Source organism: Ixodes scapularis, unplaced genomic scaffold (genome assembly GCF_016920785.2).
Source record: "Ixodes scapularis isolate PalLabHiFi unplaced genomic scaffold, ASM1692078v2 PGA_scaffold2__306_contigs__length_199485367, whole genome shotgun sequence".
In the NCBI taxonomy this organism is placed as follows: domain Eukaryota; kingdom Metazoa; phylum Arthropoda; class Arachnida; order Ixodida; family Ixodidae; genus Ixodes; species Ixodes scapularis.
Window position 1 is genome coordinate 6,655,582 of NW_024609857.1, and position 25,397 is coordinate 6,680,978.

General features: G+C 46.9%; 2 protein-coding genes across 3 annotated transcripts; one reads left to right on the forward strand and one right to left on the reverse strand.

The window, feature by feature from the left end:
* Positions 1-1,738: 1,738 nt before the first annotated feature.
* On the reverse strand, positions 1,739-3,000 carry LOC8035297 (U7 snRNA-associated Sm-like protein LSm10). Of its 2 annotated transcripts, none has more exons than XM_029978874.3 (3): positions 2,871-3,000; positions 2,487-2,641; positions 1,739-2,090 (listed from the first exon to the last, which is right to left on the reverse strand). In XM_029978874.3, the coding sequence occupies exons 2-3, from the start codon at positions 2,618-2,620 to the stop codon at positions 1,784-1,786; spliced, it is 441 nt and encodes a 146-aa protein (XP_029834734.2). In that variant the 5' UTR covers positions 2,621-2,641; positions 2,871-3,000; the 3' UTR covers positions 1,739-1,783. The 2 variants fall into 2 exon arrangements, with proteins under 2 accessions (XP_029834734.2, XP_029834733.2); XM_029978873.4 differs by having other exon boundaries at positions 2,815-2,876.
* Positions 3,001-3,223: 223 nt separating this feature from the next.
* LOC115319079 lies at positions 3,224-24,396 on the forward strand. Its single transcript, XM_040219090.3, has 13 exons — positions 3,224-3,443; positions 3,527-3,599; positions 6,856-6,975; positions 7,143-7,247; positions 7,350-7,492; positions 8,864-9,044; positions 9,749-9,882; positions 12,114-12,260; positions 13,799-14,008; positions 17,495-17,838; positions 19,648-19,799; positions 20,422-20,598; positions 22,144-24,396. The coding sequence occupies exons 1-13, from the start codon at positions 3,294-3,296 to the stop codon at positions 22,341-22,343; spliced, it is 2,136 nt and encodes a 711-aa protein (XP_040075024.1). The 5' UTR covers positions 3,224-3,293; the 3' UTR covers positions 22,344-24,396.
* Positions 24,397-25,397: the final 1,001 nt, after the last annotated feature.

The following is a 25,397-nucleotide window of genomic DNA, read 5'->3' on the forward strand; positions in this document are numbered from 1 at the left end:
TTTCCAGGCTTGTTTGTGGAGGAATGCATACGGTGGTACTATTTTGAAGCAAAAAGAAATTTTGGCATGCTTTTTTGTTTTCTGTAAAGGATAGAATTTGATGAAATTATATGATGGATGTACACCCCGACACACTGTGAATGTCACAACCTACATGAAATGGATTTTCTACTCGTGTTCTCGTAGAGGGTTCAGCGTTCTATGAAACACAGAGGTGGGCATTTAGGGTTATGTATTCTATTAAACACAGGGAAAACACTTTTTTTTTACCCTACTAAAAAATTTAATTTTTTATTTCTAACGAAGTTTTGAACATTTTGTGTATAGTACAATATACAATTTGTTGACTGAAGTTATTCAAATGATGCAACCATTTAATCTGCATTCAATTTAATCCCAAGTTAATATATTTGCCTGTATCAGTACTAGAGATCAAACAGGGACAAACACGACACAAAGGAAATAAGCTTGAGGGACCAACTGATTTAATTTTTGAGACAAGACTTGGATGGTGCACCATTCGCATGTCTTTTTGCTCGGCTTTCAAAAGCCCATTTTGGATATAAAACTCCCGACCAAACGGCATACATCTTCAAACTGGTCAGGCAACTCGAGCAGCTGCCCTATCGGAAGCCTTCAGTCACATCCATGCAATTTCTATGGTGCCGGCGGCTTCTTGAAGACGCCGTGGATATGTAACATCTTCCAGCAGGAGTTTCCAAGACTAAGCCCTCAAATATTGAAGTGTTTTAAGAGGTGTCTGGCTCGGAAAGTGAAAATTGGGCTAAAGCTACGTAGATGCTCGTAATTGACAACTGGAAAAATGGCTCGCATCTGTAGTATGTGGTTACGAGACCTGTTGGAAGTTTTTTCGCTTCAATACGTGAAGAACACCTTCATGGCTAATCAAATGCAGAGGAATGCACTCGCTCAAACAAATCATGAAGGAGTTGAAAAGAAACTTTACAGACACCTCAAAGTGGCAGCCGACATTTGGCCAAGACTTGGCACCCCGAAGAAGCCAAGCCTCTTGTTAAATTGTTGTCTGCTAGTCCGAGGCTTCCCAAAGGTTCCTCTCCCAAGGCGTTCACAGAGGCATCTCTCACAGTGTCGGTCGTATCGTGACATAGACCCCAGAAATGCCCTTTTTCAAATCAAATCAAATCAAATCAAAGTTTATTTAGATAACCGTCGAGGAATACAGCTGTCTGGGGGGCCGTCACAAAAGGTATCGACATGCCTGACAAGGCGACAGCCCCCCGCCCTCTCCACGGCCAGACATTTAGACCAATCGACTCAATAGCCACAAAAGGGGGGGAGGGTTCTGGACGAAGACCCGTTGCAAGGAACCACGTCAGCCACTGAACCGATCGAGATCAGTCAAACGATCACCTGGGTGGTCCGTGTATTTCTTCGTTGGCAACTTCACAAACCGGTGCGGTATTTCTTCGTTGGCTTTCCACACGCCAGGCACGACCACGGTGAAGGGAGCACCAGTCCACAGCTGAAGGCGAGGCCATAAAAGAATCCCGGAACAGGCCATGTCCGTCTGCCTATTACCTAGTACACAAGGCCCGTGCATTACACGCCCCAAGAGGCAAATATACGTGGAAGTTCAACGAGAGATGCAGAAAAGCAGGAGACACGTTCGTCGTCGCGTGCTAGTGACGCTCCGGTGACGATGCTGATGCAAAGTGGGTGGCGCTGTGTGGATTCACTATAAAAAAAAAAGACGTTTGGGGGGGGGGGGGGAAGGCCTTGTGTTGTAGGCCTTATTGGTCCACTATGGCTGGCGGGGCCTTCCCCTGCCCAGCAGGCTCCCCTCCTTCCGCCTGAGGATCTTCTCGCGCAGCTGGCGGGTCTTGAGCAGCAGCATTCCTGAGGGCTTGCTGTCGCTTTGGCCCCGGCTGCCCTGTAGCTCCTCCAGTTTCTGCTTCAGGGCGGCCATCATGTCCACGTCGTCTGGGACGTGAACGTACCGCACCTGGCGGCCCTGAATGTGGAACTGCTCGAAGCGGCCGACGGGCGACGCTGCATCGCTAGAGGTGGGCACGGTCAGCATGACGTTCGCCATGTCCACGTTCATGCAGCTGCGGGAGAGGCATGGCACTGTGACGCGTCGACAGTAGTTATGACCGTTACTCCACTAAGGCCTCTCTGGACGGTGCCATTTAACAGTACACCTTGAACCAACATCTAGGGTGACGGCTAGCAATTCAGCACCAGAATGCTGGTTGACATATTACTTCTACAAGTAAACTCGCTGCACTACTACTGCTACTAAGCCAGGATCATTACTTTCCGGTAAGCTTGTTTATGGAGGTGGCAGCGATCGGTTGGGGGATAGCCCAGTTCTCACCAGTCACGTGCCCATGGTCTCCCTCCCTTCCCCTTTAATCCAATCCTAGCAGTCTCCCGCTCAATCTCATCCCAATAAGCTGCCGTCGCAACCACGTGGCCATGTTTAGAAGAGGGCAGCCGCTTGCCTGTCGACTTTTTCGACAGTCCCGTGTACGACTATCTCATTGCGGAGTTCCACCGTCGTGGTTCGTCCTTCCAAGGCCTGAAGCAGCAGGATGAGCGACTTGGAAGTCACCGCTCGTTCTTTCGGGGTTGCCATTGGTTACGCGCGGGCGCCAACCTGAAAGAAATAAAACCAGAACTCGCAGGAATGAACTGATGCAGTCTCATCACTGTCCAAGCACGAAGCGACGGTCAGTTACACGTACGGCTAGCACGCCACCACAATTCGTAAGTCAACCCGCGATTTTTTAAGTGAGGTTGATTATGCGTAGTCACCAGTTAGCAACATGCCTGGAACCGTCGGAGACGCGTTCCATGCACCGTAGCAACACCTCACTTGACCCTACCTGTCAGAGATGACTTCGGTGCAAGTGGGCAGCTGGTAAACAAGTTAACTTCGAACAATGTTTGGTTCAACAAGTTTCTCTTGCCCTTGCCGCCAACCGGCCCGCCATTTTTAAACGTTTATTCAGCCAATCAACGAGGACCAGAAGCTGTGACCAGAAGTACCGAGTCCGAAGCCAGTGTCCGAAGCACGGTCCGAAGCCCAAATGGTCCAAGATGGAAAAGTTTTAAAGTGGTTAAAGTCACGTCAAAAGAAAGCGAAAGCAATGCATATTTTAACAAGGGACGTCACAACGATTTAAAAAAAAAAAAAAATATTTTCACTTTATGGAACTTTATGGAAGGTCGGAAGGTGGCGTTGTGGCGTTGCGGACATCAAAATAACTGTTGCGATTATATTGACGGTGGTCGCTGTTTTTGAAATTATGGACGAGAGTTCACTGCAAGGAGTTATCGAATCTTTCAAGTACTTGAGGTTCAAAGAAGCGGGTCGCCTCTTGGATGTACAAGAGGCCCCGAGCGACGCCTTGCACCACTTGGTGTGGAAACACAACAGACTCGTGTGCCGGGCAGAGGTAATGCGGTGCAGCCCGAAGCCCCGAAGCCTTGGAAATCACTGGGGCCTTCAGAAAGCATTTCTTTGGTTCCTAATCCATAGGTTGCAACGTTGGACGGCGTTTCGGAGCGGACGCTCGTGCACGAGTTCTACACACTGTTCGATCTCCTGCGAGGTAAAGAAAATAGAAATTTCCTCGTAGAGAAAAAAGCGCGCCAACAGTGTCATTGAAGGTAGAAACCACTCGGTACAAACGCTTTCTAACGATCGAAGTCCCTGTAATGAGCTAAGCTTGGACTACCGAACATCGTATTAATCATACACCGTTTGTCATATCTTGTTCATGATATCCAGGCAAGTGCTACTCCAGAATTAATATCACTGTAAAAACTATGGTCATGATGACTCCACCTTTTTGAGGATGGGTGGCCGCGCCGCGCTGAGCCCGGCCGTGCAACCTCTTCGGAGTTTGCCTGTGCCGGCTCTGCTCACTTTTACCGGCGGCCGGGCCGCCGCGTGCGCTGCGCCGCCATGGAGAGGGCTTCTCTCTGGTGCCGTTCCTTGGAACTATGCCGCGCGAGAGCCAATGGGAACCTTCCTCCTTGAAACAGTAACGGCACCAGCCAATGGGAGCCTATCTATCAGATCTCTGCTAAATACGGCAGGCTTCGCTCCATTGGGACAGGGGAAGGTGCCGTTTGATATGGCTTCAAAAGCTGATGACGTCGGTTTGCTCCATGATACATTTAATGCCTTCGCATTAATAAGTGGACATTTCATTGAACGCCTATTCATCAAATGTTCTTTCATCGAATCGCTTGACACCTTTTCTTTGAATTTCTTTTCACCAAATTTCAGAGGATTATAATGCTTTTTATATACTATTTTACTCTTACTTCTGAGTTGTGTTCACGTTGCTGTCGAATCACATTCACCAGAAATAAGATGAATACCATGGTAATTTTTTCACCAAACATTTGGCTATTGAATCATAGAACATAACAAAACTTGAGGGGGTATGCAACTTACTATTTTCAGTCAATATAAGCAGCTGTGCTCCACCCCATACTTTGTTCCCTATTTGTTTGCACATAAAAGGTACGTCCAGAAAGGAATATAACTATTCTTCTCTCTGCCTTTTTTATTCTTTTATTTATTTAGTTACTTGTGTTTTCATTTCTTCTAGGAAAACAGCTTCTGAAATGTAGGTTGAAAAGCCGGCAAGTCCATGTTTCTGCCGAGGATAAAAAATAAACAGTGGAGATACCATTCTTTTTCTGTTTCACTTGACATGGAGACATGTCATTGCTTCAAGGATGGCTTTGTGCTTGAAACATTACGTCCCGTCAAGGACGAGGATATACTTTGAAGGGATGTACTTTTGTCACTGCACCCGATCCCAGGTTTCATAAAATGTCAAGGTGGCGTTCCCAGTTATTATTGGCCACATTAGCAGCACAAGGGCTAAAGGACTTCGTCAAAAGACAAACAGCCCTTTTCGACGAACAGTCCTGCAAAGGTCCTTCAATAGTCTGACAAACTCAATGCGACAAATTGCCCTATCTGACGAACTGCCCTGCTACAAATTGTCTTTTGACAAATGGCCTGTAGCCCCAGCACACCTCATCATTTACTATAAAAAAAAATAGAAATGCTTAGAAATATGAAGTTTCCTATTAATAGTTCACCTCTCTGGAGGAAAAGAAAGGTCTGCTATTCTGTTGTTAAAAGAAAATTATTAGATCAAAAGTTCCAAGTCCTCATCTCGGCATAGTTCAATGAAACAGCGTTCGACAAAATGACGTTCGGTGAAACAGTTTTTTTTATGAAACTGCGTTCTATGAAATGTCCAGACCCACTCGAGGATATGCGTGCATTCAGAAAGGCTCAAGTAGCCATAGAAATATTTCTTGTATTTATGACAGTCTTCATCATTTATCTGCTGGGGATGCATCTCTTTAGAATAAATACAGGTGAATGTTGATTTTGTTGGCCATAACTAGGGTGTGTACTTTCCGGTGTTTATTTGTGAGAAAGATCGGCGGACGTTTTTCGGTGTTTACTTATTTTCGAAACACCGGTGTATTTCGGTGGAACGTCTCACAACGAGGATAAAATCGGTGATTATCGGTGGAAAAAAACGCGATTGATCACAGAGAGAGAGTTCCAGTTTTATTCACATATTTCATACACTTCTCGAGGAAGCATCTATTTCTCACACTTTGTTATTATAGTAGATGCAAGCATACTTCGAGAGGCTTGCATCCGTCATGGCAGCACGTTCCTTGCGGTTCACAACCCGCAATTTTGAAAACGCACGCTCCACATTTGCGTTGGACACAGGAAATCCCAAAATGTCCAGCGAGGCTCGGGACAGTAGTGGCTAGTCAGGTAAATGAAGTTTCCAAAATAACACTGGATGAACGGTGCTAGTCACAGCATACTGGCGGTAACAAAGAAACTCTGATTCTAGGTCACTCAGCTAGCTCTCGCCTCGGAGGACCAGCTGATAGATACTTTCATAAGGCACAAATCCCTCAGGCTGCAGCTCCACGTTTATGCACGGATTAACAATTGGCACGCGGAACCAGAACGACGATTCATCCATGAAATCTGTAGCGTAGTCATCCTGAGCTTTCCGCTTACTTCCCATCCTGGTGGCCTTCTACTCCGCGTGACGACGAAGAGAAGCAAGTCTCACGTTGAGCAAACCCGCAGACGCGGGACGGACGCGCCTTCTCAAACACGTCTGCAAATTGTTTTACAGAACGGTCCTTTTATACACAGTGAAAAACTTTCCCGCCAACAAAACCCCTTTTCTGTTTCCCCAAAAGCCCATGGAAACTAACAAGATAACAAGGAACGCATCTCAGTCTTAGTTCTGAAAGGTCAGTAGCCTGCACGACACGGATGTTGGCAGAGTCTTGCAGGAACCACAGCAACCTCTGAATACATGGCTTGTACCAACATTACTTGGCCAAACACAATGGGGAAAGGGCACGTGAGAGCGTACCCTCCACTGCGTTAATTTTTCCACAAAAGGGGGCAATGGGCGACACAATGGGGGAAAGGCGTGTGAGACCTTAGCTTCCACTGCGTTAACTAGACGCTTTTGACCCCCAGAAAGGAGGGCGGACTGACACCACGTGCAAGCCATGTATAGACACTGGAAGAATGCAGGATCGACGAGATAACACGTTTGACGAACCTCTACGGGGAAAGGGTTTCGCTAGGTCTGAAACGTGCAACGACCGGTGTTTTTCGGTTTTAACCGGGGCGAAAATATCCAACCACCGGTGTTTTTCGGTTTTAACCGATTTTGTATTTTTGTCACCGACGGATGTTTATCGGTGTTTTTCGGTTAAAACCGGAAAATACACACCCTAGCCATAACGCTTCAGAATATTAATTCATTTTACGTGCCCATGCAGACGCTACCGTGAAAAGTGGGACATTGGCCCTGGCATGTGCCATATTGCACAACGAATCCAAATGCATTCAGATTGGCTTGCAAGATTTGACCCGCCACTACGGTGTGCTTCTTGAGAAAGGTGCGTATAGTGAACATGGTCGAAGCACCACCAGGTCACTGGCGAATTCCTGGTACCTGATTGGTCAGTGCCTGAGCTGCTGGCAAGCGTTGGCCTGTGATTAAATAAGACACAATGCAAGACGCCGACAGCTGAGACAGAAATGCTCTTTTATCGCCTATTTCAAGCATCCATCTTGCTGAATGCATCTTACGCCTCAAGCACGACCTCTGTGGTGGAAGATGTCGGAGATCTCATCAAGTCGTTTCGGCAGGTCGGAAAGAGACTGAAAAGTGAGTACGCCGTGCAAACGGTTTTTGTCGGGTGCCTTCTACAAGCAACATGTAGACATAACCAACTGCTAGGCTTGAGCAACTCGTAATTTCATATTGCAGTGCAAGATCCAGCGTCCTTTGAACTTTTGGTCCTTGCAAGTTGCAGCCTGGCTGAGAGGCTGTTGAGCGAAAACGACTTTGTGAACAGCTTTCAACTGCTGTCCTACATCTCTGCTCTGGGTCTTCCAGAAGTGACAAAAGATGTGAGTGCCCGTAACTGTTCCTTTGATGGTGCTCAACAAAGTTATCTCAGCCTGAACTTCTTCGTCGATGATGCATCCGTCATTTTTTTCTTTCTCGGTGTAGCCGAGTTCGTTAGCACATTGCAGCTCGAAACAGGTGAAGCGAAAGCTCACTGCAGAACAACAGGGATCATTCGAGTTTGGTTCCCACCCCTGCCCATTCCAATAGGAATGAGTGCCACTGCACTGGCATGCAGTCATGTAACCACTGTCTTGTGGTGCATGCTAGCAGCCATACTGCCCTGGCTAAGTTTTAGCCTTTACAGCATTGCGCATTTACAGTCTTCTTCATTGAGTTATTGGTTTTCCTTCTCTTCATTCTGTGCTTTAGGTATTTTAAAAGTTTATTTCTACAATTCCCTTTAACTATTTTTTTATTTATTTATTTACCCCCTAAACGAAGGGTCGGGACGCTTGATTTGTTTCATGATTAATTTCTCGTGTTCTTGTGTGTGAGTGTACATTGCAGCTAATAATAGATAGATAAATTTTATTTGGTCCACGTGTCTTTTTTTTTCTGCAGATAAATAGAACAGTTTACGTCACTTCTGATGTGCTTGGAATTACTCGCAACGAACATAGCCGTACCCTTCGTCAGCCCCAGTGCTTCAAGGACTGTTTTTATATATTCCTTTTTCCCGTTGACTATCAGCGACTGGAACTCATTTCCTGAAGATGATGTCTCGTGTCATTCGCATGAATTGTTTTGTTCATTCCTTGCGTCTCATGACACATCTTGTGACTTGTGAAATAAAAAAAAAATAAACATCCTTTTTTTTTAAGTTCTGTGCTCTTTGCTTTTGTGTTTTTCCTATTCTAGCTTGTCTTTCGGTAAAATATTGGGTGATTCTTTGTATTTGTTCCTGCAGTTTTGCCAACCCATCAGAAAATCTGTTAACACATTTTCTTGTTTTTCTTGTTCTAGTGTGTGTTTCTTTTCTATCTTTTCTTTTGTGTGTATTTTGCTAGAAAGTGTTTATGCCCTTTTAAATGAATAAATCAAATTAAATTCTTTATGTGATGTTCTGTAACGAGGTCAAAGCCAAAAGTGAAGAGTTCAACGCTTTGCCATAGGTGCACATTTTAAGGGGAAAATACAAGTTACCTAGTGCATGAATGGATCCGGAGATGCACCGCATGTATTCAAAGTTAATCAGTCTATGAATGCAGCACCCTAACCGTAAGATAACGGTGGTATGTTTTATAAAAAAGGCAGCCTTTCGTCATCAGGCATCGACTGAAATGCGGTGACTGCAGCGCTAATTGGGAGACGTGAATGACAGCAAGGTAGTGAGGTTGTTCTCTCAGCGTTGGTCTTTGCTTCACCAGCAGGAACAGGAACGAGACTGGCTGCGGGTAACACAGTACAGGGACCATGCCTCACTCCGGTCCCTGTGCAGTGTGCTCCGCGCGGTGTGCGGTTACATCTCCACCGGCGCCTCGCCCGATGTCCGGCGATGCCTCACCGAAGTCCGCTGCCAGGCTCTGGACCCTTTTGTGACATATTTCCAAGGTGATGCTTGGCATTGATGTTCTAAACTCTGGGTTGATGTTAATTTGGTAGAGCTTGCTTGTTTTTGTAAAGGTGGTCAGGTAGCCTGAACTTGCGGTGGCTGTTGCACTGGCATAGAGGCTTCTAGTCGGCTTTACATGAACACAACCATGGCTATACCCTTCCCTTTTATCTTTTTTTAAATTCTTTTTGGTGCGGTCAACTCGAGCACTCATTGGCTTTCTCGTAGCATGCGCTTGTTTTGTCGCCAGTGCAGTTACTCCTGGTTCTCGGGACTTTTTTCGGCTTTTAGCTGCTTGTTTAAATGGCTCTACGTCTTGGTAAGAGATGGGTGGGGCAGTGATGGTGGCTCTAATCTCAAGCACGCTCTAAGCATGCATGGTGCATGGGCATTTGGGCACGGGAGGACCAAGTAATCGTCTCATCTCGGGTAGTTGCAAAGTTATAGGCTGTTTGCATCTGTAAGACAAAGACAAAACCTTTTCGGAACAATGCACTAATCTAAAAGGTGTCATCACTGTTGTTATGTGCTTTTTTTGGTTCTTATGCAACCTTCATCTTCTTTGCCCAAACTTGATAATGCCGATGGACACTGCCAGGCACTGCTGACGAGAGCCTCCCTCGCTGGCTTAAATTGAATGGAGAATGAAAAGAATTGGCCACACACCACGTTGAATTTATTTTTTGTGTCGGTGTACCCACAGCCCTTGTCTGCTTTGAAAGCATGGCTGACGCCGGAGCTGACATTTGGAAAGCTCTGCAGAAGCTTCAAGCTTCGAGCAGTAACAGCGTCCGCTCAGCACTGCTGAACCTCGTTGGCTGTCACCTGGCCAAGAAGGTGAGAGAGCCGCAGCAAGCAGGTCAGGGTGCCACGCGACAAGCCAAAATTGTATTGTGGCATCAACTTTTTTTGCTGCGCAAATGGAGTTTCTCGCCAAACATGTGGAATCTTTTGCAAAGATGCAACTGGACAGTGGCGAGTTAGAATGAGGACTGTTATTTTAGGACAGAAAAACAAAAAAAGGCACTGTGGCGGTTATTTTAGGGAAATGGCGGCGGTGGAGAGGAAAGCCCTTAATGCACGCTGCTGCTGCTATCTTGTCAGAAAGAAGTGGGTCACTGGTCAGTGCCCTCAGAAAAGGCTGCTTTTTGGTCTTGCATGAAATAAGTGTCAAGTTTCCACTTGGCTGTCGAAAATTCTTTGTTCCTCAATTCTTTACCTACTATGTTTTGTAATTCTTGACACGGTGCTGTTACTGTGGTCTTTCTTTTTTGACTCCCTTAAGGCGCATTCACACTGGCGATGCAAAGCAGTTGTGCGATGCGACTAGCTCGCATCGCAAAATAATTAGATGGTCACACTGGCGTGTGCGATGAGCGAGTCCAACACCTTCGTTTGCAAGTCGCTTTTCGAAAACGCTTGCGTTGATCGCCGCTGGTTGGCTCAGCTGCTCCGCGATTAGATCGCATCGCAGAAAGTCGGATCAGGTAGCGACTGCTCAAATCGTGTCGCTTTCCTTCCGCTATGGTCGCTTTTGCGATGAAAGTTATCGTGCGACTACCGCATTGCCGGTGTGAATGCGCCTTTACATCGATGCCAAAAACAGCAACCCACAATCACTCAACAAAGTTGATCGCTATGTATTGCTGTTGTTAAGAGGTCAGTTGGGAGTGTGTTCAGAAAGTTTTTAATGCAAAAGCATTAACTGTCCCGTGGAGCGGAGCCAGCATTGTCTGTAACCGTCTGTAGCTGCGAAACGGCAGTTAAATTCCCATTGGCCAAAAGCACAGCAACGCAGATGCTTCGTCACGGAAGTCGGCGGGGCACTCAAGGTCAAAGTGGACCTGCTTCAGAAATAAGACACAAAGAAAAGCACAGCAACGCAGATGCATCGACACGGAAGGCGTGGAGCCGGCGTGGTGCGCCGCGCCTGCGCAGTGGGGAGGCGTGATGTCACCGCTGGAGCTCCGTGTGCGATAGGCAGACATGGCGCACTGCTTGTAGGAATGCTTTCGCATTCCTTCACATAAACAGTCTTAAGTGTCCTCCTGTAATTTTTTGGGGGGCATTCTTCATACGCAATGTCACCTGTGTGCGAGCACTTCGTAAGATCTATGGAGGGCCATATTAAGGTACTACACACACCACATTTTTTTTTTCAGATTTAAAATGGAAAAAGCGACTACTATGGAGAAGTTCTAGTGTAACCGCACATTTGATTCGTCCTGATGTCACTGTGAGTGAGAACGGCAGGGAGGAGCTTCAGTTGTCCCACCTCCAGCATAATCTTCCTACTTTCAATAACGCTTCGGCGCCTTGTGAGCCGCGGGCGTGCACTTGCAGCCAAAGCATAGCAAAAGGCAACGAGCACATGCCGGAGGCTGGGCGTTCGACAGAGACGCCCTGCTCTTCTCACTTTGTCGCCGACTATTGCTGCTACTGTGCGCCAAACCCGCGCAACTTATTTTTTCTTTTATTTTTTCTTTTTTTTTGTTTTAGTCAATCGTTTATTACTTTTCACTTTTCCTTTCCGCTCTTGCACTTTTAACCTAGCTTTTGAGTACATGCACCAGACCTGCAGAATAATTTTTTCATTTTAACGCAAAACATTTTTGGTTATTTGTTCGGCATTTCGTGAAGCCCAGATAAAAGCATGGCCGCGAGGCTCGACACTGATTGGTTGAGGGGTGGGAGAGGAGGAGCAAGGTGTTCGACGCTGGATGGTTAGCGGGGAGGTAACGTGACCAGAGGGGTAGGTGAAAAGGAGTCAATTAGGTGAGGAAGAGCGGTAGTATCGCTTCATTCTAAGAACAACTGTCAAGTGTACATGTGGTCATTCATTAAACTAACCAATGAAGGGTGCTGTGAACATAGGCATCTGGCGTCTGGAAACTCAGTACCGCTAAACGTCTGTGATGCTAGAACATTTCACAAACGCAACACAATTTCCTAGCAATTTGGCATACATTTTTTTTCCAAGATGGGCGAAAGAACGACCCAAGTCCCGTTCGTGCGCAAGCCAGATGCAAGTTTGTCGCAGACACGTGACCGCCTCTCGGTGCGTGCAGGGGAAGTGGCACTCGTCGGTGGAGCTCTTCCTCGCCTCCCTGGAGCAGGATCCATGCAACCTGCTCGCCCTGTGGAACATGGCCCAGTGCTACGACTGCCTCGGGATGCACGACGCCCAGTTCCAGGCGCTCGTCCTCCTGTTTGAGGCACGTGGAAGGAGAAGTGGCGGTAACTGTCTTGAAAGGGCAACCGTCTTCAAAGGTGGCTTGCCCGATACCACCTAGAAGACGAGGCCTGCGCGTAACGTCGTTGTCGGTGGATCTCCGACTTGTCCCGAGCGGCAAATGCGCCAAAGCTTGACGAGAGACTGTCCAGTGGCAGACACGTCTGTCTTGGCGTCCCCGCGTTCCAGTGTCGCGCTCGTTTTGAGACGCCGCAAGACGTGCTGGCGGCGATGCTGATGTGAGCTAGACGGCGCTGCCTGGATCCACTGGTGACGGCGGTTGGGGGGGGAAAGGTGCAGGCCTCGTCTTCAAGACAGTGTTGTCTCAGCCCAGCTTTTTGTCATTTTTTTTTTGTTGTATTATAAATGACGAAACCACCTCTCGAACCAGCGTTACTCAGATATGAACGATTTGTGAAGCAGGGAGGGCGGCCTAAGTTTTTATTTCCCCACAATATCCAGTTGTGGACAGAAGAAACTGGACAGGAGCAATGGGTGCATCCACCTAATTGGAGTGCAACTTGCGCCTTCTAGGCGACTGGCATGTGGCTGAAAATAATCCACTCGGTCGGGTCTGCGGTCCTCGGAGCTTCTCATAACCGGCAGAGTGCTCCACGAGCTGCATTAACCGGACATTAAGCGTCAGTAGAGCAAAATAATGTTATATTAGGTGCCACCGGCCTCAAATTGAGTGCATCACGGGGGTGGGTGGCCAGCATTAATTTTAAGTGCAATGACATGGGATGCTCTCACTACAGCCATCGGCTGGCCATATTCTCTTCATTTAATTAAAAAAAGACAGATTCTGTAAACATTAGCATATCATTTGTTGAAATTTGTCAAAATATCTGAAAGACAATTGTCAGCTCGATTTATTTTAGCGAGTAACTGTACAAAATAAAACCATTTAGCGACGTCACATCTGAGGGATGTATTGGCCAAGAAACGGCAGATAATGTTTTTACAAGAATAGATTGCTAGAGTCACTTTCATCTCAGGAGCACGAATGGAATGTCCGTAAAATCTGAAGCAGGAGCGGCTTCTGTCAGAGTTACGGAACAAATGTGAGATGGCTCCGGCGGATCTGACGCAGTAAAACGAGCCGGAAAAATTGGTGCCAACACATATAAAGTTTCAACTACCCATAGGTGCAGGGAGCGGACAACAGTGTGCGTCGTCTACCTGCTGCGCCTACCGGTAGGTGGTGCCACAAGTCGATTGTGTCGCTGACCCTGTCGTCTGCAAATGCGCCCGATGTTCACTTTGGCAAATTTGTTGCTCTTATTTTTCCCAGAAGGAGAACTACGCCTTGAAATTTCACAAGGTAAAACTGACCCGCTCAATGCACATTCGGTGAAAGTTTGAGTTTTCCATGTGGAGGCACCAATGTTTCCTGCTTGTTTTACCACGTCGGATTCGCTGGAGCTACCCTATATTTGTCGAAGTATGAAAATTTTTGTGTACGGCGCATTCGTTTACCCGTCGACACACTGTGGTCATTCAACTTCTTCGGGAATGCAGGAAGCGCTGCAGACGCGTGTGTCCGGCCGCAGCACTGTCTTGGATGGCCCTGATGGGAGACGCTGCTTTCTGTCGGAGGTGGCACCGGCACCGAGCCTGTCCCTAGCGTACCACTCGGCCCGCCGCCTGATGGCCCTGGGGCGCTACGAGAAAGCGGCCGACTGTTATGACCATCTCCAGGAACTCTGGGAAGACTGCACCGTGGCCAAGGTGAGCTCGGAGCTTTCACGCTCGAGTATGGTGCCTAGAACGCATCTACTACTCGTCAGTTTAGCGTCCTGTCCCGCCCATGCATCGAAAGGGGTCCACAAGTGGCAATGAATGACATCACAAAAGCCAAAATGTCATGCTGTAGGATGTTGCGATCCCAGTGATTGGTCGTTGGAGTTCTAAAAAAAACTTTCAGCCTTTCCATTCTGGTGAAGAACTAAGAGAAGCGGAGCTGTAGCTTCTGTTCTCTGTGGTGGCTTTCCAGGCGAGCGATCTGCTCTTCTTTCGCAAGAGAATCTGAAGTGCTTGACGCTGTGGAACTTTAGGCGATAGTGGCCTTGCGGCAGTTGCGGAACCATTTGCGCTGCTGCGCACATCGCCGCTCGTTCTGTTCCCGCTCTTCTTCCTTCGAAGAAATGTTGCCACCATCTATGTGCGACGGTGGCAACCAGAGTGGTGCGTCGACCACGGGTGTCGAGATTTGTTTGGTACGGGACACGATCCTAAGGAAGCTAGCCCTTAACAGCTCCGCTGTAAAAACACGAAATAATGCGTGTGTCGCTGCCATTGCGGCGTCCCAACCCTTGGCTGCCTAAGTTTCCATGGGCTGTCGAGCTGGAGAGTGAGCTGCAGTGAAACAGACGTGTGCCACATTCACCACTGCCACTGTGACACTGCAAGGATCACGGCCGGCGACAAGGTGACGTTTCTACGACGTCGTTTTGTGGAAATCGAAGGGCCAATTTTTAAGTTGCAATAAACGCACCAGTTGAAGATGCGTTCCATGCACCACGTTTGAAGGGCCTCTGGCCGAACGTTTGCACATTTCTGGATTTTCGTAGAAATGTGGCGTACAAGGACTACCACAGAGAAACTTTCTGCAGCTAGAAATTTGGCTTTGGCCAGAACGAACAACCTGCTGCATGCTGCTCCGGGGGGTGTATTTGTGCACAATTTGCCCCATGCCTGTGCCAAAAGCCAAAAGGGAGCTGTTCTCAGAAAGGCAACTGAAAGCGTCTCTCACGTGGCATTGCGGGCGATGTCACTGAAAATTAAGAAAGCACAGTTGTTTTTTTGGATGCCTAAGTACTATGTGCAAAGAGTAGCGTTGTGCAAATATTGAAATTAAAAAAAAAATGTAGTTCTAAATTATACTCTATTTGATATTATCTTTAAAATGAGCTGCGATAGTCATACTTTTCGAAGTGTTGATTGCGGTGGGTTAGCCCTTTTGAGTGCACTTCTCCTCAAGCGCCGGTGCACTGCAGAGAAGCAATACCCGCGGAGCGAACACAGCGATCTTGCCACCCGCTTCGCCACAGCACTTAGGCGAAAAACACACCTTCAAAGTGTTCTGGTATACGTGCGCTTCTAATGTATAAAAAAAAAGAAAGAAAACTTGATTGTTGATATTTACATTGCAGTAAAATTTTCAAAATGTAACTGTGGCTATTATGCTATGTGGTAGGCAGCGATGATCTAACAACCTGCGTTCATTATTTGTGCTTGTTTTTCTAAATTCAGAATTGAAGAAAATATTTGCTTGTAGCAAGAGGATTTTATAAAACCCCTCAATTACGTATGGCTGGGCTCCTTTATAGGTTTAATTTTATGTAAAATCTGTCGTTTACTTCCCATCCCGATGTAGGTATTGGACTTTCTGAGGCCACACTCTATAAATATAGCTAGATTAAATTTAACAGAGCTCATAAGTGGGCAGTTAGAAGCTTGGGAACAACCTTTGCGAGCTTAGCTAAATTCTTGTCTAAGCATGGTGTAACCGTAGTGAAAGGCATGGAGAAAGGTGAAGCAACAATTCAATATTCAATTCAGAAATATTTGGCCAAAATCACTATTATTCATTGTGATCAGTTAGAGTGGCTATGTGCTCTGCTTAGCTGCTCTATGAACAGTAGCAGGTGAAATATGAGCGAGAGTAGCGTGATACAAACCCTACAAATTAGCCAAAATAATTTTTTATGTCACACACAATCGAAGATGCCTTCGGTACTCCTAATACCGTAAAATACCGGGCAAGCACCCACTCAAAATTTAGAGATAATCGCGAAAAAATGGGGGATGGGCACTTGTCCGGTTATCAGTTTTACATATCAATGTACTGTGCATATTTTCTCAGATCTTACAAATTTGGGTATGGGCGCTTAGTGTGGTATGGGAGAATGCGCGGTATCCTACGGTAGGTTATTTAAGGTGTCTGCAAAATTACCAGCGTATGATTATTCAATAAAAAATGAAAACCGTTTACAACTCCCTGTAACGCCGAATTGGAGCGCAGCCCTTGAGGACGAGCAGAGGAAGGTACAGAGAGGAGGCTATGCCTCTCCTCTCCTGCTAGCCTCCCTTTTAGGGGAAAATTTTCCGCTAGGTTTAGCGGGGAAATTTACCCATAATGCACCGTGTGGTTACGCCAACGGCGATGCCGACGCTGCTCAAGCCGCAAACGGGCGCCTAAGAGCTGCGCTCTAACAAATAAATATCTGTAGCGGCCAGATCCCCTGTAGTTATGACACTTTAAATAGTCTTCTTCCAACACTCCAACAACTGCAGTTTTTTCCAGAGGCTAGCTTTTAAAGAGATTGTATAAAATTCTCTGAGATGAAAGCTTAAAAATTGTCTACACCAAAACCCGTTTTTCCCTGCCACAAGAGCTGCTCCAAATCACCACTTGTCAGTTCCACCACTGTTGACGATGAGGCATTTAGAAGGCCTGAACAATGCCGTAAAGTCCCGCAGATAGGCTAAGCTATCCTTTGCAGCCACTTTTACGAGGGCATGTGGAGTCCTATTAATATAATTTACGAAAAGAGATGAGCGAATGACAATGCACTGATAGCCTTTTGGTTTAGAAATGCAATTTATTCTGGGATTGACCATAATTTCTGGCATATAAATCTAGGTTTTTTTTTCTAAATTTGCATTTCTGTGCTTTATACGACGGTGCAGCTTATATGACTTTTTTCTTCTAAGTGTGTACCTTAATTGTGTATGACGTTGGCCGTATTGACATTTACGACAAAGGACGAACATTGGAACACCTTCCGATGGTCTTCTGTTTTGGCAGTTTAAAGATAGGCTGAAGCGGGGCGGCGTAAATGCAGCACCATGGCAACCACACGAGAAAGCGTGACTTTACGTGAGGGTGCGACTTATATATCATCTTTTTTGTAAAAGAAGTGTTTATAAGGCTGTGCGACTTACAGACTTAGATATATGACTCTTGCTACCATCACCTCACCATTCCCTGAACCCTTTTCGTAAATGTCAGTGATTGGCTATTATTCTCATTCTCTGCATCAAAGCAGGTGTGCGGGCTTTGTTCATAAAAAAAAGCTCATATGCTATCTAGCAGTATAAGGCGCGATGATCGTAACATTCATAATTTGTTCATTTCGGGGCAACTTTTTATTGCGCTCGTTTTCATGGCCGGAGTGGCCAACGCTTTACCCGATACTAAAACTTGCGCAGGAAATCCACGCGTTTGACGGCCGGCTCCCCGTTCCGGACTGTCGTGACGTGCAGCTGGAACGCGTCCACTGCCTGCTCAACTGCGGCCGTTTCGAAGACTGCGTCCAGCTCTGCGGCCAGCTGCTGGGTGCTGCGTCAGTGGAGGAGACTTCCACGGACTGTCCCTCGGCTTTTCCGGATGACGGGGACGGCGTGGTCTTCGGCCGTCTTTCGTCGACGGAGCCCTCCTCTCCCGCGAGTCACGCCGTAAAGTTGCAGCTGCGGACGATTGCGTTCCACTTCTACAGGGGCTCCTCTCTCGCTTCTCTCGAGAGATATGAAAACGCCCTGGAAGATATCCGCTGGTTGGTCGTCGTTCTTGTCTCATTTGCGGAGGGCGTAGGTCTGTTTGTTGCTTTAAGGGTCCGTTCACACATTCACGTTTGCTTACAACTAGGTAAGCTCTCGCTATCTCTTACGGCGAGAGAACGCACTGGTACGTTGGCGCCATCTATGAGGTGACCCTGGAACTGCATTTTAAACTATTTGCGAGATTGAATGTTTGTACTACTATATATGAACAATAGTAATTTATAAAATAATGTGAATTTAAATGCTAATAAGTTCAGTAATTCTTATTTTTTTAGGCTGATCAGTGAGATGAACAGCTGTCACATAATAAATGACTCCTGTTTTTCCTTCCAATTCGATTCGTGCTCCACCGCAGCTCAAACGAGGCCTGTTTTCTCCACTAAACAAGGTGGGATTGATGGTCACATATTTGCCGTTTGTGCAGTTCCTTGAGGGCCTCCTCCTCTGGTGGTGGATCAGATGGATGGCTGGGGTTCTCACTGTCCAGTGACTAGTTCTCGCCAAGGAGCTCAATTGCTCTGGTTCGCTTGTAATGGCCCTGTCCGCTGGTAGGGGCAGATCATTCGTCGCAAAGGTCCAGCAAAGCTCCCTATAAGGTTGAGAGGCACTCTATATGGCTCGACCGAAAAGTAAGCGGGGGCCGAAATTCAAAGTTGGTGATACTGTGAGATTGTGAAATTATAAAGGGGCTTTTGAAAAGGGTTACAAACGGAATTATACGACCAAATTTTTTCGAATGAAGAAATTCTTCAGTGATCTGTATTACCATTTAGTTGACATGAAGGGAAAAGATATACTGGGAGAAATTTATGAACAGGAAATGGTGGAACATGTTCCCACAGGGTGATCTTTGTATATTGTTTTTACTTCTTGAAGGTCATTTTTCAAGGTCAGGGGAATGGGGGATGGTCTAGAACTCCCATTTTCTGTACTACAGTCGCGCCGTGCGGACGCGCTCTCTCGTCAGCCCCACTGCTGCTGCTCAAAGTATGTATGGCTCACGAAAATACTTTTGCTTCCGCCACAGGCACAATCACCGGCACCTCCGTTCTTAAAAAGTGTTTCAGCAAAAAAAAAGAAAGTGTGTCTCTGTCTTTTTTTAACGCGTGCAACATCTTGCCCAATCGTTCCACCAAAGCACATGTCTCCTCACGCACGTCTCTTACATCAATTGTACCGAAAGCAAAGAACCCATTGCAAACATTGTATAGCATACTGGCTGAAAATAAATCTCCTTCAACGTGCCTTTCCACAATGCAGCAGCTACCGCCGTCAGTCGCAGCACGCTTTGTGTAATCGTTTCTGCGAGAAAAAAAAAAAAAAGATTCACAAAAACAATTTGTGGAGATGCTCCACCGCCCCCAGATAGATGGCGCCGGCATGCTCTCATAAGGGATCACAAGAGGTCGTAACGCACTCTGTCTTAAGCGTGTTTTTAGCAGAGTTCTCAATTTCGAAGTGTTTCGTTTTTTAAAGTGAACTTTGAAGTAAATACAGCCACTGTTTGTAAGGCTCAGTTAGTCATCTCTCATCGGCCTGTGTCTCGAGGGGATGCCGTGGTCGACGAACCTGTTTATTCTTGCTTACAAAATTTCATCCCTCTGAAATGTTCCGAAAAGCGGCACTTTAGACAATCTGTTGTGCATACAACCCCCACTTCGGAAGTTCTTTATAAAAAAATATTTTCGGTTGGCCTTGGCATTTCAGTTTTCTTTTTTTTTGGGGGGGGGGGGGGGGAGGAGGGTCAGAAACAGTTTGTTGTTTCTCAGCGGCAGTAACATTTGTCCGGCGCATCTTTTCAGTGCCCTCCGGATGACGCACGCACTGAAGCAGTGTCGGTGCGGACGGTCTCGGCCAGTCGTGAGTGGACGGGATGAGAGCACAGGCGAAAGTGCGGAGACCCCCGCCAAGAGACCCAAACTGGACGGCGGTACGGGCAACGTCGTGGAAGGAGGTTGGTGTCGCCATGTTCTGCTTGGACCCAAACACTTTCAGGGAGGCTTTGCTTCTAGAAAAAGCTGGTGGGATTATTTTCTTATGTCCTAGCTGAGGTTGCCACAGTCTGATTGATGCTCTTGATGGTTTGGGTGCCCAGAATAACCAACTTCATTTACTGATTGAAGACTTCCAGGTGGTCTTGGTAAGTATTCCCGAGTTCTTTGTAGAGGCACCCCTTGGGCCACTGTCTTCACTGGGCCGGGATGTAAAGGCTTTATAATTGTTTTTAGTTTGTGGTGCCATTTCTTGGCCTTGGGGACAAGCAAGCTGGATGCGTACACTAGAACCTCTCTTAACGTCATTTTTTTCAGGATAAATCTTTCTATAGCAAGATATTTGCTGTATCAGTTCCCCAAATGCCCGTAGCAGCTTTACAATTGTCTACTTTTGACTTTGCTTCACTGCATCTATATTATGCTGCAGCATTAGTCTTTACTATAAAGAGCTTCTGCCACAGATTCATCCAAAGTGAAGCCTTTTTGCAGTTGTTTGCTGGGACAAATTTGAAATGCTAGGCTGACTTAGCTGTGCTGCTTAGTGAACATGCTTTAGTATTCTCTGTACTCTGTATTTCGCAGAAGTCGGTGTAGTGGACCCGCATTCCACGGCGGCATCCAACTCGGGCTCGAGCAATGCCTGCGACGCCTGCCACCTCAAGTCCAAGTTGCTGGTGAACTTGGGCGTGATTCGCGTCCGCCAGGACCTGCTTCGGGATGCCTACAACCACCTGCAGGCTGCAATCGTCACGTGGCCAGGTGCTCACCCGATTTGTTTTGTCGTGGCAATTTGCCAGCCCAGGTTACTTGCATGCTAATGTCCTTTGGAGTGTGTTTAAAGGTCGGGTTTCGCGTGAAAAGCATTAGGTACGCTCAAAAGTAACAAAAAACCATTACAATCAGGCTAGGGCAACATAAAGCATACAAAGCATGTAGAAGTCGGAATTAGTCATAATTAAGCATTATCAATCAATAATTAGTGTGATTTACCGAGTGGTGCAGCAGGAAGCGAACCATTTCCAACCGTCATTTTGAGGCAGTGGTCTAAGTCTGCGCTGGGACCCTTTGTGCTTCCAGATTGACCAATGGAAGATAACCTCTACGCCGAAAGAGGTTGAAGGAAAGGCGAACGCCTCTCCCAAAAAGCACGCGCTCTTAGCACATGTTTGATTTGGACTGCTAAAAATTAAATGTATTTATAAAAAAAAAATGAGTGGCGCAAGATGACGTTTAATGACACGGATGTCAACATTAAACGCTGCCGGTCACATTTTTTACTCTCGTAGCGATAAAAGGATTGCCGCCGACATCTAGAAAATGTTTTAAAACCTCACACGCATTCGAAAAATGAAGCAATCAGAAAGCAGGCAAAGGAAGCAAATGGACCGTGTCCAATAATATTTTTTGGGGTCTGGAGTGACTTGTATCCGATGCATTTCTTGTAAACAGTGAGCCGCCTTCTTATTTGGAGTTTCCAGGTTCATCAATTGTTTCACGTCATGTTCTGTATCAAGACTCGTACGTCCTTCAGTGTTGCTCACCTTATGTGAATGTGAGAGTCAACCATTTCAGTAGGTCTTAAAGGGACCATGAAACGAAAGCGGGTGCTCAGGAATCGGACAACACTGGCTTCCTTTTGGGATGTCTCGGGGCGCCGTAGCAACCTTTGGCTTAGCATGTTTCTTTTCTTTTCCCTGTTTCGCTTCTTCGAAGGCTCATGGCCTCTTTGGCGCTAAACCCTGGCAAGCTCAACCGAGCAGGTTAAAGAGGAAAAGAAATGCGAGGCTCATAAATGCACTCTTTACAAAAACGAGCACATGTGACCAAAAACTCTGTATAATAGTAACTTGCTTCACCTTACAATGGCCCATGAGCCACACAGGCCAGTCAAGAGCTCGAGGTACATTACGCCACCATCCGGTTGGGTGGAGCGGAGCATGAAGTATGAAATAGTATGGCATGTGCCAAGCACTCGACTGACTGAGATGGCATTTAGCTGCGCTAGTACATCTTAAGGTGGAACAGACTATGATGCCCATGTCATGCTTTATGAATGAGAAGCGTTTATTTTGAGCACCAGTCAGCCAATGCAAAGAAAAGCAATTTCATAGTCCCTTTAATGCTTGTAAAGCATGCTGCAAGGGCACCGCTCGGTGTAGGATTTCTCGCAAATGTAAGTGCTGCAGTCTTCTCCCTGGCAGATTAGGGTGTCTCGTAACGGATCCTTTTTTATATATATCCTTGTTTATTTTTCGTACAATAGGGAAACCTTGGTGCTAGCTGGCTTCCATAATTTGTTTGCAGGCAACATCGACGCCGCCTACAATCTGAGCGTGCTCTTGATTGCTACGGGAAAGCTCGAAGCTGCACGCATTGTCTGGCAGCAGTTCAAGGCAGGGGCCAGACGGAACGGAGCCGAGCTGAACGGGGCTCTTGTCCACAGTTCAAGCGTGGGAGCGCCCCAAGTGCAGTACCTCGACGAAAAGCTTGCATCCAACAGCTGATTCATGTGGTGCGTGCAAAAGAAAGATTTTTAAAGTCCTTTGTACTAGAGAAGAAATTTTCCATGTTCAGTTTCTTGTGTTAGGTATGTAAATAGGCATCACAAAAAAGTAAATAAAGCATGTGTACGGTACTTTTATTATGATGAATATGTGCAGGTTGGCAACTTGGTGCGCTTTGGCAATGCGGTATTATATGCATGAAATCTGAGGTCCAGTTGAGCTTAGAGATTCATCAGAGGAGCGAGGGCAGACTGGCACTGGGGGTGCATGGGAATTTACACTAAATGAAGAAGTGCAGGGGGACATGGGCTGGGCATCTTTCGAGGCGACCAGTGAGTTGATATTTGAACAAAAGCTAGACAAAATTGATGATGCACGATGGGCGAGAAAGGCATATAAGCACTTATACATGGAAAGTCAGGACAGCAAAATGGACAAGCCGAACCCGAAAACTGAAATTCAAATGCCAACAGTCAAGTGCTGGGACAGAGTATAGACTACCTCTGTGGAAAAGAAATTAAGAGAAACCGAGAGAAAAATCTGGGAGGAAAGAATGCAGGGAAAATCAGCTTCAACAGGGGACAAAAACAGGAAATATGGAAGGAACATTGGCATGATAATTCACGGGGGAGTTCATTGTTATTCGAAGCTAGAACAGGAGTATTGAGGACTAGGACATTTAGGACAAAGTGTGAGGAAATGGATACGCAGTGTGCTGTGTGCCATGGGGAAGACAAGACAATAGAACATGTGGTGCTGAGGTGCATTGGACTTGCTCCCGCCCTCCCGGAGGGGGCAATGGATTTAGCTGGAGCACTGGGGTTTGCGGACGAGAATGGATGATACACTTTGATAACAGAGAAGATTTGAAGACTGGTGGAAATTATCTAGAGGAAATGGAATGACGTACAACTAACTAGGAACAGCTGGAGACAGGTGGGACAGAGGGAGATTGGCTACTCCCTCGCCGGGGGAGGAGGCGAGGGGTTATGTTCTTAGTTTTCTTTCTCCATTCCCCAAAAGTTATCTTGGTGATAGTTATAAAATTGCAGGGAAGCAAATGAACCTAGAAGGGCGAGGGGCCAAATCACTTGTTTTTAATTTCTAGGCTAGGTTGCTCATGCCAGTGCCCGTTATGAAGGGTACAGCCGTTAGCATCCGTTGATCCATCCAGCTTAGCGCAAGTATTCAGGAAATAAAGCAAAAAATGCTGTTTTTAGCTGATGATTGTTGAGGTGTTTTCACCACACCTGCTGCTTGCCCTGTTGCTAACAAAGTGGTTCAGAGACCTTTAAAGGTTAGGAAACCCCTAGATTCGGAAATGCTGTTTGAAGCGTCAACCTTTTTGCCCGCTGCAGCTGTGTTTTGAACTGCTGTTGCAAGACGTGCCACAGCGAGCAAGAAGGTTTACGCTTCGAACAGTGTTAGCCCAAGTGAGGGGTACGATAAAGGATTACGCTCTCCGTGGGAGTTTGCCAACTGAATTGATCGAGTAACGTTGGTCCGACCTGTCCGAGTTGGAGGACGAAGATGTGCACGCATACAATGGCGCCTCGGATGGGGCCTCCTAACTCGAAGAATTAGAAGGGTCTTTTGCTTTTTCAGATGAAGGACCTCTTTGTTGAGGAATGAGGTGTGCTGCACACACGTTGCAGCTCGCTGTACATGGCACTCGCTGTTCATGTGCAGAAGGCCCGAAAAGTTGTGAAAAAAATGAGGTGGCAGACCGTGCTTCCCCGCTTCGGAAGCTCAGTCTAAGAAGCCCATCCTGGATTGCGTAACGAGGTGGATGTCCCCTGGGGCCATAATGCGATGACTGCTGGAGCCGTGATACTTCCGAGATGAGTTTATCATGGATGATGAACACCGTCTTAATCAAGAAGACTGGCAGTCAATAAACAACGTAGTTGCGCCCCTGGGGCTGGCCGAGGAAGCAACAGTGCAGCTTCAAAGGGAGCAACTAACTTTGGGAGACTTCCACGGAGCAGGGCTCTCGTGTCGAATTGAGATGTCAAGAATAGACCATTCGCAGTATTCCCAAGCGCCCCAGCCCACACTCAAGGAATCATGGGAACGGTGTTCCTTCAGCTCCCTAGTGATCGCTAATTTTGGACCAACTCCATGGTTACACATTTTTTGAGCGTAATTCGAGGTCACCCTGAACAAGCACCTGATATACCCCAAGGACCTGTCGTATCACTTTTAAAATTGCTTGTCAACGTCAGCATTTTTGATACTGCGCTTACGATCCACCTTTCAACCTGGCTGAGCTGCAGAAATCTCTTACAATATTATCATTTTTGTAATTGTTGTTTGAGCAGGAATTGCTTAAAAAGCCGATAATTCACAACAAAAACCAGGATTTAGCACGGAGTCCGCGGGGCTGTTTATAGCATTTTTAGCGTTTCTAACTTAACATCGGCAGGATAATAATGTAAGAGATTTCTGCAGCCCAACCAGGTTGAAGGGTGGACAGCATGCACAGTAGAGCACTGCACGGGCCGGAATTTCTAGGCCCGGCCCGACCCGGCCCGGTAGAGACACGGCCCGGGCCCTGCCCGAGCCCGACAGAATTTTTAATTTCTAGGCTCGGCCCAACCCGGCCCGGAAGAGAGACGGCCCGGGCCCGGCCCGAGCCCGACAAAATTTTCAATTTCTAGGCCCCGCCCGACCCGGCCCGATGGCTGTAGCCCGAAACAACCCATTCCCGTTTGAACCCGTCCCGTTTCGACCCGTTCCCGAAACCAGCTCCCCATTTGAACCCGTCCTGTTTCGACCCATTCTTTAAACGCCCTTCCCATTTGAACCCATCCCGTTTCGACCAGTTCCCTAAACGCCCTTCTCGTTTGAATTTGTCCTGCTTCAACCTATTCCCTAAACGCTCTTCTTACTTGAACCAGTTTCCGAAACACCCTTTGCGTTTGAACGCGTCCGGTTTCAACCCACTTTTATAAGGCCCTGCCCATCGCAACCTCTCGCAAAAAGTCTCCATCGTTCTAAGCCTGGTCTGCACACCTTTTCTGTTTAAGAATACGTTCTGAAGTAGCTTTACAT